Raw genomic sequence first — 12,997 nt, forward strand, 5'->3', positions numbered from 1 at the left:
ACCAACGCTCTCTTCCCTAACCCAGACAACTTGAATCTACCGTCTTTGGGCGTGTCATCCCCAGCCCTTCTATAGAGGAAATGAACCAGTTCTGCTTGAGCAGGAGCCCTGAGCTCACTCTCTACCCTCATCTCCAGGGTTCCCAAGGTCTGGGAACACAGAGATAACCTGGTTTTAAATCCTACTCATCACTTAAAGCTGTGTGACTTTGGACCAGTAGCTTCATTTCTCTGAGGTTCCATTTCCCCATCTGGGAAAAGGAGGTAATGAGATAAAATTTGTAACAATGCTGACAGGTGAAGGGTTGAGTCCCTTCCTCAGGGACCAGCAGCCCAGCCTCTGAGCCACAGGCTCAGTCCAGGAGGGTCTGTTCACCAAGGCACTGGCACCTTGTCAGAAGTCCATCTGTCAAGAATTTATTACTAATGCATTTTATAACAGGCTTTATAATAAGATATTAAAGACTGGCAGCATCTAGCAAGCATTCCATAAATATTAATAACGCCTTTAGAGATGGCACCTACAATGGAAACGGTTGGGCTTGTTTCGAGGTTTGGTCCAGGACTGAGAATAAATCTCACGGGCGGGGAGGTGGGTGCACTATGAAGATGAGAGGGTATGGCAGGCTTATGTCTCTTTCTGATCTTTCTCACGCTGCTCTGAATTTTTTTTTACTTCTTGTCTTTTGTTCACAACTTTCCCTCTAGAATCTCTCTTTTGCTCCTTAAAGTTTTCCTTTCCTTTCTTCCCAACTGTCTTCCCTCTGTCTGCTCTCACAAACTCTCTCCCCCGCATCCCCAGTCTGCTTTGGCCCCCAGTTCTGCCCCTTTCACATCCCCCTTGGTCTTCCTTCCGCCTTCCCCCTTCTCTCCCTTCCTCTTTGTTTGCACTCTCTCCACCTGTTTCTTCCACCCTCTGTGCTGCCTGTCTGGCCCTCTTCCTCCCTCGCTGCCCCTGCGCCCCTCACCCGTTCCAGTGAGCACCCCCGGCCACCTCTGTAGAAACCCAGAGTAACGCGGCTCACACTGCGTGTGAGAAGTGAGCTATTTATCATTATTATTAACGAACAAGATCCCTGAAATGGTAGGACTTTGCCAGAGTCTATTCCCTTGTCACCCCAGGAGTAGCAAAGAGATTTATTTGTCTCTGAATTGCACAGGGTGGCCCGTTTACAGCAGGTCCGTCAGGAGTGATGCGGAGCTTAAATGGGGAGTGGAAAGAGTGCGGGGCCTGCCCGGTCTGTGACCTGCATGGAGCGGGCCTCTCACCGAGAGGGATGGTCTGGTAGGGCAGGAGATTTGCTGGGGACTATGCCTCACCACACTGCCCGGCCCCCAGGAGGCACGGGCAGTGCACTTGAGGAGATGTCCCAGAAGCTGTGAAGGAGAGGACGGGGCTGGACAGGGGGTGCCGTGGAGGAAGCCGAGCTGAGACAGAGACATGGGCTAAGAGGCCTGTCTCAGGAACGGGGGTAATCACGTCCTGTGCAGCCTTTCCTCCGGAGACCAGCTGCTCCTTTCCAGCACAGAGGTGGACCCGGAGCCACTTTCCACAGTGAATATGTGGGGAGAAGTTGCCCTAGAATGGGGCTTCCCCACCCCCAGCCGAAACGGGCCATTTGGCCTGCTTTTTCATGGCCCTGGCCCACCTGGCAGATGGTTCTGTAGACCCCAAACTCTAAGACCAGACACTATAGAGGCACTGTCCCACTGGTCCCCTGACTCCAGGCGGGCAGAAGCTGACTCTCTGGGGCATCTCTTCTCCAGGTCTGTCCTGGATGATTGTGTCAGCCCCATGGTCAAGCTCTCCCAGACCTACCCTCCCACCCCACATGCTCGCTGACCTTCACAATGACCTGAGTGGATTTGCATGTTAGGAGGAGTGTCTGGGGACACTTGAAAAGAAGACAGAGCCAACATTCATTCGTCCAGGCCTCTCTCCTCTCCCCACGTTACCTCTTGTGCCTTCAGCAGTTATGAGCTTTGGTTTTTATGGCCCAGCTGTGAGCGTGAAAGGCCAGATCCCAGCAGGCGAGGGGCAGGATGAACCTGGGGCGAGGTATGCAGTGAGGAGGCCTTGCCGTGGCTGGATGCGTCCTGAGCAGACCAGGTTGGCAAGGAGCTGAGACCCATGCAGGCTGGAATGAGCAGGTGGTACCCACAGAAAGAACAGCATGGACTGTGTCTCAGGACCACAGCCAAGGACAGGAGGGGAGGGCCAGACAGGTTCTGTGAAGGCTGGGGCAGGGGAGGCCCTCAGAGCCCTCGTCTCTGCTTTCTGCTTTACCATGCCCTATGCTCACTGCAGATGGGCTTCCTCTACACCTCTGTTTCTGTAGCTTCTGTGTGACTTTCAGCCTGTCGTGGGACCTACTCTACCCCAACCAGGTAGCAGGAATCTTTCTTTCAAGTTCCCATGGAAAGTTGCTTTAATTTACAAGACCCCATCTGATTGGCCTGCTTGAGTCATGTGTTTACCCCTGGACCAATCGCATGTGGCCTGGGTCTGAAGTCACTTGGTACAAACACGGCTGCCTAGATCCATCCCTTTGGTAAAAAGAGCATCTCTGCTTGGAAGGAGGGTGGGCCAGGACACAGTGGGTAGTGTCTCTGGGTAGCATAAGTAAAGCACTTGAGTTAAGACACCTGATTTCCAGGCACAGCTCTGCCATTAAGCACATGTGAGACAGAAAGCCTGGAAGTGCACCCTCTTACTTTTCCCATCTAAAAACTGGGGAGACTAGGCTGGATAATCTCCAAGGTGCCTTCCAGCTTCCACATTGAAGCCATCTTCTCGCTGAGTGGTGCATGGTCAGGCCTGGCCTCCGTGCTCCTCCAGGAACTCCTCTCACCCTTCCATCAGATCCCACCCCTCGTCTCACATTCTCCAAACCCACTCTGGAGGGTCTTCAGAAGTTCTCCCATCCTGTCTGCAACAGCCGTGAACCATTCAACAGAGGTGAGCATTCTTCCTGAATTCTGATCTACCCATTTGTCTAAATTCGTGATGAAGAGATCAGCCATTTACCCTGCTTCTAATCCCCCCACACCACTTAAAATAGGCTCATCTCATGCCGCCTGTGATGGTATTTTATTACCACCATAATAATGGTAGTGACCATTTATGAGTGTCACTCAATATTGCCGTGTGCCCGGCTCAGTGAGAGGTTTTCTCCCCACACCTTAGCTCATGTAAAAGTTTCCCACTACCCCAGGATATATAGGTAGTGTTAACAGCTCCACCTTTACATTTTCCTTTACATAGGGAAACTGAGACTAAAATAATAAATTTAACAGCACATGTCCAGGGTCTCCACCCAACAAGGGAAAAGGCTGGAGCTCAAACTTAGGAGGTCTGACTCAGAGCCCACACTCCGAGCACCAGGTGTTAACTGCCTACGATGTACTTGAAAATCCAGATGTGCCTGGCCCCATGGAGGAAATCTGCTTGCGTTGAGTGTCAACCTGTGAACGTATCTGATGTTTCTGTGAACCAGTAGCTGGGTGCTCCAAGAATCCCCCAGTGTATGTGCTGGTGAGAGTCCCCTCCCCCCATTTCCCAGAAAAGCATGGTGCCCAGGATTGGAAATGCAGGAGGTCAGCATTCTTTCCTCTCCAATGGCCTGTCCCTTCTAAGGGAATGGCTCCTTGTCAGGCCTATTTAAAACCTTTTCTAAGTTACGCAGAAGTTAAATGGGTTTTCACTGCAGGGCATGAAACATAATCCAAGAAGGTCAGACACAGGACCATCCCTTCCTTTCCCCCTTTTCCTGTCTTCTTGGAGCTTGCTCTTAAATCCTCTGACCAGATGCTCAGAGAGCCTTCGCCCCAGACTATGCAGTATGGATGAATGAAATGTCCTTTCCTCCCTGAGGCAGGCAGCTGGAGAGCTGACATTCTCGTGGGAGCCGTCTCTCTCCTCTGGGCACTGACTCCATGTGGGGTGTGCTCTGAAGTGCTGTCCAGCTGCCTCACTGGGGGTTGGCCACCCTGAAATCAGAACATGTCTATCCCTCTTGTGGCAAGAGCTACAGGCTGCAATGGCATGCTGTGCTCTGGAGCTTGGGCCTGACACTGGCACTCCTGAGATGTGTGTGTTGGATGTAGAGACGGGGAGGAGGGAAGAGAGAGAGCTGTAGGTTAGCTGAGAACCTCATGAAGATCTCCTCCAGACCAGTCTCCTGTGGTTGGCATGTTGGGATGGAGGCTGGCATTGCTCACCCCAGCATCTGGGGAGTTCAGTTTCTGGGGCTTTGAACATGTGGCTTGGGGTAGGTCCTTTGCAGAGTGCCTGCATCTGTCAGGGTTCCCCAGGAAACAGTTCATCTCGGATAGTTCCAATAAAGGCATTTCAGTGAAGAGACAACTTCCAGAGGGGGTGCAGGGCTAGAGCGACACTGAGGGATATTGAGGCTCCAAGGACTAGCAACACGGGCAAGTTCTTTCTACTCTTAGGACTGGAGGGGCAAGGGGAAGGGCTGGAGCCACTGAAACCTGGGGCTGGAGAGGAGGGGCTGCTGGGTTGGAGCTGGAGGGACTGGGAAAGTAACACTTCAAACCCTTTCTCCTCCTGCCTCCTCCCCAAACTCTGGGCTCCTACCAGCCCCTCCCATTGGCAGCCTGGGAATGCAGTGCACTGAGGCCACCCTGGCTTGGGAGGCGGGCAGGGGGTGGGTCATGGCAGAGAAGGGTGCTCGGTGGATCTGGGGACTGCAGACAGGGAATGCCCAGCGCAGCATCATTAGTAGTCATGGTGCTTCTTTATGCCTCCCTGCCCTTCCCTTGGAGATGTTCTTGTCTGCCACCCTCTAGAAGGCATTCAGACAATAAAATCACAACTGCCATCTTCTAAGCACTTAATATATTCTGGGAAGTTTATACTCAGGAGCTCGTGTACTCTTCACATTAACTGTATGAAATATTATTAACTTTGATGCACAGAAAGGGGATTAAGGATCAGAGAGATGAAGTAACTAGCCCAAAGACACACAATAAGACTTAGGTTCCAACAGAAGTCTGTCCATCCCTGAAATCTAGCACCTGTCCCCTCTGCCCCCTTGTACACTTGAACATTTTCCCTCTTTTGGAGAGAAAGAGAGCATCTGTTTTCCAAGCCACTGAGCTGGGTGGGGCAGACCTCGCAAAGGCAAAGCAGGTGCAGGAACTCAGAAGTGTAAGGGAGTGTGCTGGTTTGGAGAAGTACAAATAGCTCTACGTGCCAGGAAATAGTAAACTGGTAAGAAAAGATATTGCACATGATCTTAGCCAAAAGGCTAGGATATGATACCTGCCAGGAAATAAAGCGAGAAGGGGGAGACAAGACCAGACTATGAGGCTTGTATCCTATGCAGAGGGGCATGGAGCATCAAGGATGGGATGGAGGAGAGGGGTCTTACCTGTCTGCCCCTATCTTCAGCGTGGTTTGGAAAAGGATAGGATGTAAGCCTGTCCATTCAGGTGGACACTTGCCTGGTGATGGGGGAGGGGCAGCACACTCAGAGAGAAACAGTGGCAATTCGATGGCTTTGTCCTCTGGAGGCCCTTTCCAGCCCAATTAGAGGTCTTACAGAGAACACACTTGCCTCCAGCAGACAGCCCTGGGGAAGGGCTTCCAGTATGCCTGAGACTGGTCTTCAAAGAGAGAACCTTCTCGAGGTAGTGACCCAGGTCATGGGCAGCAGCACAGAGATGGGCAGCTGTGTGATGTCTTCCTTGATAGGAGCCCTGCAGGTGTCCGAAGGTACTCAGTCATTGTCCCAGTGTAAAAAGATCACACAGGAATGTTGTCTCTGCCCTCAGGGAACTTTCAGGCCAGTCCCACACTCTGGGCTAGAGGGTACCACCCATGCTGGCAGGTGACCTCAGCACTGTGTGGAAGACTTAGGGGAAAAAACTGCCCTCAAGGTTTACAGAAGTGTTTAGAGCTAAGAGATAGGCTTAGAATGAACTATACCTGAATTTAGGGTCTTTGCCATTGCCTAGCTGGGTGACTTGGATGAGTTCCTTAACCTGTCTGAGCCTTGGCTTCCTTTTTGAAAGAGGGATCATAGCAAGCACCTAGAAAGCTACTTGTCACGGAGCTGATGGGTGCAGCTCACAGCCTAGATGTGGCACAGCACCGTCAGTGAGCGGGCAGGAATTGTTTCTTCCTGCCTCTGGGCAGAGCCTCCTTAGGTAGCCTATCTTCTGATGTGTCCAGAGCTCACTGAGTCAAGAGTAAATTTATTCACACAGAATTTTGCAGATGTGGCTTACCTGCCAAGCATTGTGGTGGGCACGATCGTGATGAGAGCTGACAGTTGGGCAGAGGATGCAAACAGATACTTAGAATACAATGTGCTAAGATGCTGCCATAGAGATTCGTTCATGTCTTCATAAAGGATGCTTACTGGACACCGGCCATGTGGCAGGCACCTGCTGGGCCAGGCAGATAGAGCTCTATGGTCTCTATGGAGCACATGTGCAATGAGAGACAGGCACTGGCTGGGGAATTACAGAGGAACTGTGGGTGATCAAACATTCCAGGGTGCTATGGGACCCTGAATATAATAGTGGCAGGGGTTGGGAGCATGGTAGGGACTGACCCGCCTGAAGGGTCTGGAAGGCTTCCATGAGGAAGTTACATTTAACCAGAAACCCCAAGTCAGAAAGGGGCAGGGGTCTATCTACAAACACAGTGTGTAGCAAAGGGAATCATGGAAGGCTCCCAGGAGGTGGTGACATTTGAGCAGGCTTTGTGGGCCTCTCTGGTTACAGGCTGCCATGGCCCAGGGATGTTATGTGGATGCCCCACCCCTAGGCAAGTCAAGAAATCTCTGTGGGCCAGCCCCACCACAGACTCTATGCCACCTCCCCATATTACACATCTTCCAGCTCCCTGTCCTTGGAACCTCCCAACACATAGACTCCTGGCTGCCCTCCAGAGCAGCCCATGCCTGAGGCTTGGGCAGCCAAGGGGCACCTAACAGAGAAAGCAGAACTGCCAAGAAACAGGGGTTTGGGGACCAAAAGGCCCTCATCCGGAACTTCAGGATAAGTAGATCATCTTTGGAACTGGTGCTGTTATAGCCACCAGGAGGCCATCAAAAAATGGAGCAAAAAAAAATAGATATAGCGTTTTAAATTCCTGTGAACCCTTTTAGAATAAAAATGATGAAGCCGCAGGTCTGGTTGGCTGGAGGGACGTGGTTAATGGGCTTTGGGGGAATAGTCACTGATGGAGGCAGCTGCTCTGAGCTCCAGCTCACCCTTTTATTTGCTCTGTTTCACCCCCAGAACACACCGGTGGGGACGCCCATTTTCATTGTGAACGCCACGGACCCGGACCTGGGCGCAGGCGGCAGCGTCCTCTACTCCTTCCAGCCCCCCTCCCAGTTCTTTGCCGTCGACAGCGCACGCGGCATCGTCACGGTGATCCGGGAGCTGGACTACGAGACCACGCAGGCCTACCAGCTCACCGTCAACGCCACGGTGAGTCCCTGTGCCAGGGGCCCAGGCGGCCAGATGCCAGCCTCCTGCCCTCAGAGAGGGCACAGGATGTCAGCCTCCTTCCCTGCTGGGCAAGGCTATAATGGTGTTGCTGATGATCATAATAATGATAACAACAGCTGATGTTCCTGAGGGTTCGTGCTATGTCCCTGGTGCTGTGGGGAGCACTCGAGTGGATTGTCTCCTTTAAACCTCACAACGGTGCTATGGCCCATTTTACAGATGAGGAAACAGAGGCACAGGAGCAATTCAGTGACCTCCAGCACCTGCACCATGGGTCATTCCTAGTGCAGGATGTCCTCTCGCTCTGAGACCCAAGACAGGTGTCAGCCCAGCTGTGTCCTGACACCACCCAGCATGCAGGAGTCAGAGTCCAGCATCCTGGCCACTGCGCTGGAGCAGTGATACTTACACAGAAGGGAACATCCATCAGTGCCAAGCACTGTGCTTGGGTCCTGGGAATTCCAAGATGAATTAGTCAGGAGAGGGAAGTTGAAGAGGAATAATTATCCTATTTTATAGCTGACACTATTGAGACACAAACCAATGAGGGTGGGCAGCAAGAACCCAAGCCTGGGTTGTCCAGGGCCCCACGGCCAGGAGTCTCCAGATCTCCAGAACGTCATAGCTGCGTGGCCTCTATCACCAGCGGTTGCGGAGGGGCTGGAGGACAGGCAGGCCACGGCCTCAGTAGAGTTCTCTCCTTGCTCGCCCTGCTTCCTGCTCCTGGCCATGGCCTCCAAGCGCAGCTGGAGCCTTTAGCTGGCAGCAGGGCGAGAGCTGGCCTGTTGGTTCTTAGACTTCTGTTTACAAAGCTTAGGCCAACTGTTAAACAAATCACAGGAGTCCCTCTTGAGCCTCTGGGACTCATTAGCCTGACCCACAGCATCCACCACCTGGCCCCATGTCACTGCAAGGGGGCTGCCCGTAGCTCTGTGGGCTCTACTTGGCAGATCACAGAGCTCAGATCCCAGGGGAAGACACACTGCATTGGGGCTAGGGACCAGTTGGAAACATGAGGTTCCCCCAGGATTGGACAAGATCCAGAGAGGCCTCCCAGACCAGGAAATGCAAACTTGGTCCAGGGACCCTGGGGAGGCCACTGCAGATGATACTCATGTTCTTGCCTTCTCCCCTGGTTAAGTGTTGGTTGCCTGGGAGGACATGTGTGCTGCTATTTGTGAAACTGACTTCTGGGATCAAAGGGACTTATAAGACCGGAATCCACTTTTGGGGCACATCTATATCCTTCCGCACACCCTTGCACACTCACTTAAGGTGGTGCCCCTCCCACCACTCTCCATTTCCTTACACTGGGGCCCAGAAATGCACAGATGCTTGTTCTCTTTTTCAGTGTGAACTTGTCCTTGTGGGATATTTTCCATCTGCAGTGAAAATGGCTTCGGGCTGGGCCAGTGGCAAAGAGAGCAGAGCTGGGCATAGGCACGAATCTGGGTGGCTGGGCCTGTTGAGAGGCCTGGGCTCAAGCTGGGATGGTGAATGTGGTTAAATTGCCATCAATCTTCCAGCGACCAGGCCTTGAAGCAGTGGAACAGGACGGGCCCTGGAACTAACTCCCTTAGGTCTTGGTGGTTCCCCCATCTGATGCACAAGTCCCTCTGAGGGCTGGCACTGTGCCCTTGGCCGCTGGGCATCTCCCCAAGGAGATTCTCCCATGTGGCATCGCAGGGAACATCTGGGTCTCCAGCCTCCGCTGGGTGGGTGGTGGGTGGGAAAACATGCAACTCCTCTGGGAACAAGTTGCTGAGACCTGTAGGCGCCAGAGTGACAGCTGGAAGCCTGGCCAGGTGCCTGCCTGCCAGATGTGCCCACTGCCGTCCCCTTTCCCCAGCCATGGAGTCCAGGCTGGGCTGTATGGGGGCATCTATGGCAGAGGCAGGGCTGCAGCCACAGGTGTGGGACAGGAAGGGCAGGTGCCAGACTGGACAAAGCCAGCTGCCCATAGAAGCCGGTAAGAGCAAATCATAACCATTGGCATCTCCAGCCCCAGAGGTCAAGGGCCTTCCTGATGGGCCTCCCACTCTGGCTCTGTCTGCCTGATGCCCATTCCAGTCCCTAGGTGAGAGCTCTCACCACTCCCTAGGGTGGTCCCTGAGCCTGGGCTGTGGGCCCCATCATCTTGGAGGCTGGGAGACTGTCTCTACTGTGGTTTGGAGGGACACAGCTCCTCCTGCCTCCAGACTCTCCCCTACCTTGCTGCAGCCATGACCCATCCTCAAAGCCTCTCCTCCGTCTCCCTGGCTGCCCCCAAGGACTCTTTAGGACAACCAGCCCTTCCTTCTCCTTGAAGGCTCAGCATCTGTCTCTGGAGGGCAGGAGCAGGCACTGGGCTTGTAATGTGGGGACTGCCTTGCATCGTTCACATTATCCCAAACAGACCAAGGGAGATCTAACCTAAGGACAGTCACTTCTCCAGTCCCAGAGCAGAGAATTTACAAGGCCTAGAGTCCATAGAGGTCATTCCCACGAGTCCCTTCATCTCACAGAAGAAGAAGTCAAGACTCCAAAATAGGAGATAACTTATTTGAGGTAACTTAGCAAGTCAGCAACTGGGCTGAGGTTAGGGCCTCAAATCAAGACAGATCAAGTCAAAACGACTTGAGTTGAATCCTGGCTACACTCTTACCAGCTGTGTGACTCACAGCAAGTTACTTAACCTGTCTGAGTCTGTTGAACTGAAATAACGGGCACCCCACCAAAGCGAGTGAGGTGTCTAGTACACTGCCTGATGTATAATCTATTCAGCATGTAGTTTCTATTCTTCTTGGCTATTGTTATTCAGTAGCAGCAACTATTTCACATTTAGGGTAATAGAAAATGGGTTTGGCTTTTCTTTCTTGGTGAGCTTTTATAGGCCTGCATTTCCAACTGTGAGGGTTTAAACATTGCCTGCTTGGCCACATGGCTTCTCAAGCTTCCTTCCCAGAGTCCCCCAAATGTCACAGGCCCCGGAGCTCCCCCTACTGGTTCTACCAGCAAAATTGCTTGACCAGTCAACCCAGAGTGCAGGGCAGGGGTGCAGGGCCCAGACTAGCCCCTTCTGCAGTCAAAGGGCTTTTCTTCTGAGGAACTCTCCCATTCTAGTCAATTCCTTTGCTGTCCCTGAAAGAGAGGGTGCAGGAAGTAGGCATGGAGGGAGCAGTGGCCCCCAGGCTGAATCCAGAGAAGGAGCTAAGGGCCGCACCATTCCTTTATCCCAAGGCAGTCACCCCGCCCACCAGAGGTCACACTGGTCAAGCCTGGGGGCGGGGGGCGGGGGTGGCTCCGCCCCAGCCCTGCTTTGTGACTGTGGATACGCCGCCTTCCACTGGGCCTTGGGGGCCCTGTGTGTGTTTTCCTGCACAGGTCAGAGATCACTGAGGGTTCTTAGAGTTCCTGAGCTCTGTGTGCTAATGTCCTTCCCTGTGGGAGTGTAGGAGTACGTGTGTACGTCTGTGCACACGTTTGTGCACATGGGTGTTGTGCGTGTGTGTCCGTGTGTGTCCTTGTCCATATCACTTGACCTAAGCTGATGTGTTCTTTGTCCTTCTAAGGATCAAGATAAGACCAGGCCTCTGTCTACCCTGGCCAACTTGGCCATCATCATCACAGACGTCCAGGACATGGACCCCATCTTCATCAACCTGCCTTACAGCACCAACATCTACGAGCATTCTCCCCCGGTAAGACCCTCCCCGCCCTTGTGAGACGTCCCTCTGCACTTCCGGTGGGCATGGAGGCCCTGTTTGGTGGGATGGGCTCCTTGGTGTTTCTGGCTCCCACGTGCCTGGCAGTGATGAGTGTCCCAGCGCGTTGAAAACCCAACCTCCTCTTCCACCCTACCTCCTCGCTGTCTCACTTCATCCCCCCAGAGCTCTCCAAGGGACAGAGAGAAGAGACTGGCTAGTGCAAGTGAAGGGCAGCAGTTCAGAAAGCTTCATGTGGGGTGATGGGAAATGGGGATGCCCGTGGAAAATCCAGCCTGAACTGGAGAGTGAATTTGGACTCAGCCAGGCTCACCAAAACATCAGTGGGGCTCAGCCACACCCGCCACGGGTCAGCTGGTCAATCCACCTCTCTTGGCCAGCCAAGATGGTGGCCACTTACTATCTGCCCCACAGACCCTCTCAGGGTTGGCTCCTCCCTGAGAACTCACAGCTCCTGCTGCCCCTTCTAACTGCCCAGACTTTGGGTTTCTCAAAGCCATGTGTTCAAGAGAGGTACCTGATTGGCTGTGGTCTGATTTTGTGCCATGTCACAAGGTCACAAGTTGCCAGCCAGCCTGTAGATTGACTGGCCATGGGCCCTGTGTCCACTGTGGTCCAGTCGACTATGAAACAAAGCATACTGCTGCCCCTAGGCAGGGGCTCTGGGTGGGCGGCTTTGCTCAGTTGTGGGCCAAGCTTCCGGTAGCCATCCGTGCTTATGTGTGGACTAGAACAGAATACCCGCACTGGGCTGATGAATTAGAAAAGGCAGCTCCTCTGGGCAGACACAACCCCTGAACGTGCAGGGGAGCAGCTCTATGGAAAGAAAACTGTGCCTCTCCTTCTATAGGCACTCAATGTGCTTAGGAGAAGGAAACAGCTTTGAGAGCAAAGCGGGGTGCCCACCTGATCATGTGGCTATTCAGGACCCCACCTGCATGTCTGCACAGCTCACAGGTTTGGGTGCAAGTGAGAGGCAGGCTTCCCTGACCAGATTGCAGGCTGGGCTCCTGGACCACCACAGACTAGGTAGCGTGGTCCCAAGTTTGGCACTGTGGTCTCTCCTGACTGTTGGCCTCTTCCAGGCACCATGCTGCAGGCTCCAGGTGTGAGAGGGTAGCCACTTCCTTCCTGGGGCTACTTGCGGACTGGAGGGTCTGACGAGCAAGGTGGCCTCCTGTTGCCGGTGTCAGAAGCTGCTTTGAGAGTAGAGGGGGACATCTAAATGTCCCCACTCCAACCCTTTCTTTCTGAGTGGTCCATGGAAGCAGGAGTTTAGACTTCTGAGACTGAACTCCGCCTGTCCCCAAACCTCTTTGCCAATAAGCCCACGCATGCTCAACTCTGACCTTTTAGGTGAGGTGGGTCCTTCCACCTGTCCTCAGCCTCTGGCCATCCCTTCCTAGTGCTCAGTGCTCCTGCACGGTACGCTCACCCTTGGCTTCTCTCCTGGCCTGCGAGAATAGTGCAGCGGGAATGGGCTCTGCTGTGGGCATAGCTCACCATGGGTGCTTCAGGAGGTAATTGTGGAATGAATGAATGCATGAATAAACGAACGAACAAGTGCTCACTACTCAGGCCAGCTCTCTTACTATCCTGTCATCCTCATCACACCGTGTGACTGCTCTACTCACCAATCCGAAATCCACCCATCTGTTGGTTCCCATCACTAACGACCTTTCTTAGAATTCTTTTCCCGGCCTCATCCTCACCGGCCCACCAGGCAGAGCCATCTCTCTCTCCTCATCTCTGCTGGAGTTCCCTGGTCCTTAGGCTGCACGATTCCCCTCTGAATTGTAGCCA

The 12,997-nt window shown here is 53.3% G+C and overlaps 1 protein-coding gene across 18 annotated transcripts in view; it reads left to right on the forward strand.

Moving 5' to 3' along the window:
- The window catches only part of LOC133240635 (cadherin-23-like), a 377,180-nt gene that overhangs the window by 188,709 nt on the left and 175,474 nt on the right, over positions 1-12,997 (forward strand). For all 18 annotated transcript variants that reach the window (XM_061405805.1, XM_061405806.1, XM_061405792.1 and 15 more), the window contains 2 exons: positions 7,275-7,469; positions 11,042-11,170. In XM_061405805.1, the coding sequence (XP_061261789.1) occupies positions 7,275-7,469; positions 11,042-11,170 (324 nt within the window). The remainder of the gene's footprint in view (positions 1-7,274; positions 7,470-11,041; positions 11,171-12,997) is intronic.

This window comes from Bos javanicus, chromosome 28 (genome assembly GCF_032452875.1).
Source record: "Bos javanicus breed banteng chromosome 28, ARS-OSU_banteng_1.0, whole genome shotgun sequence".
Lineage (NCBI taxonomy): Eukaryota > Metazoa > Chordata > Mammalia > Artiodactyla > Bovidae > Bos > Bos javanicus.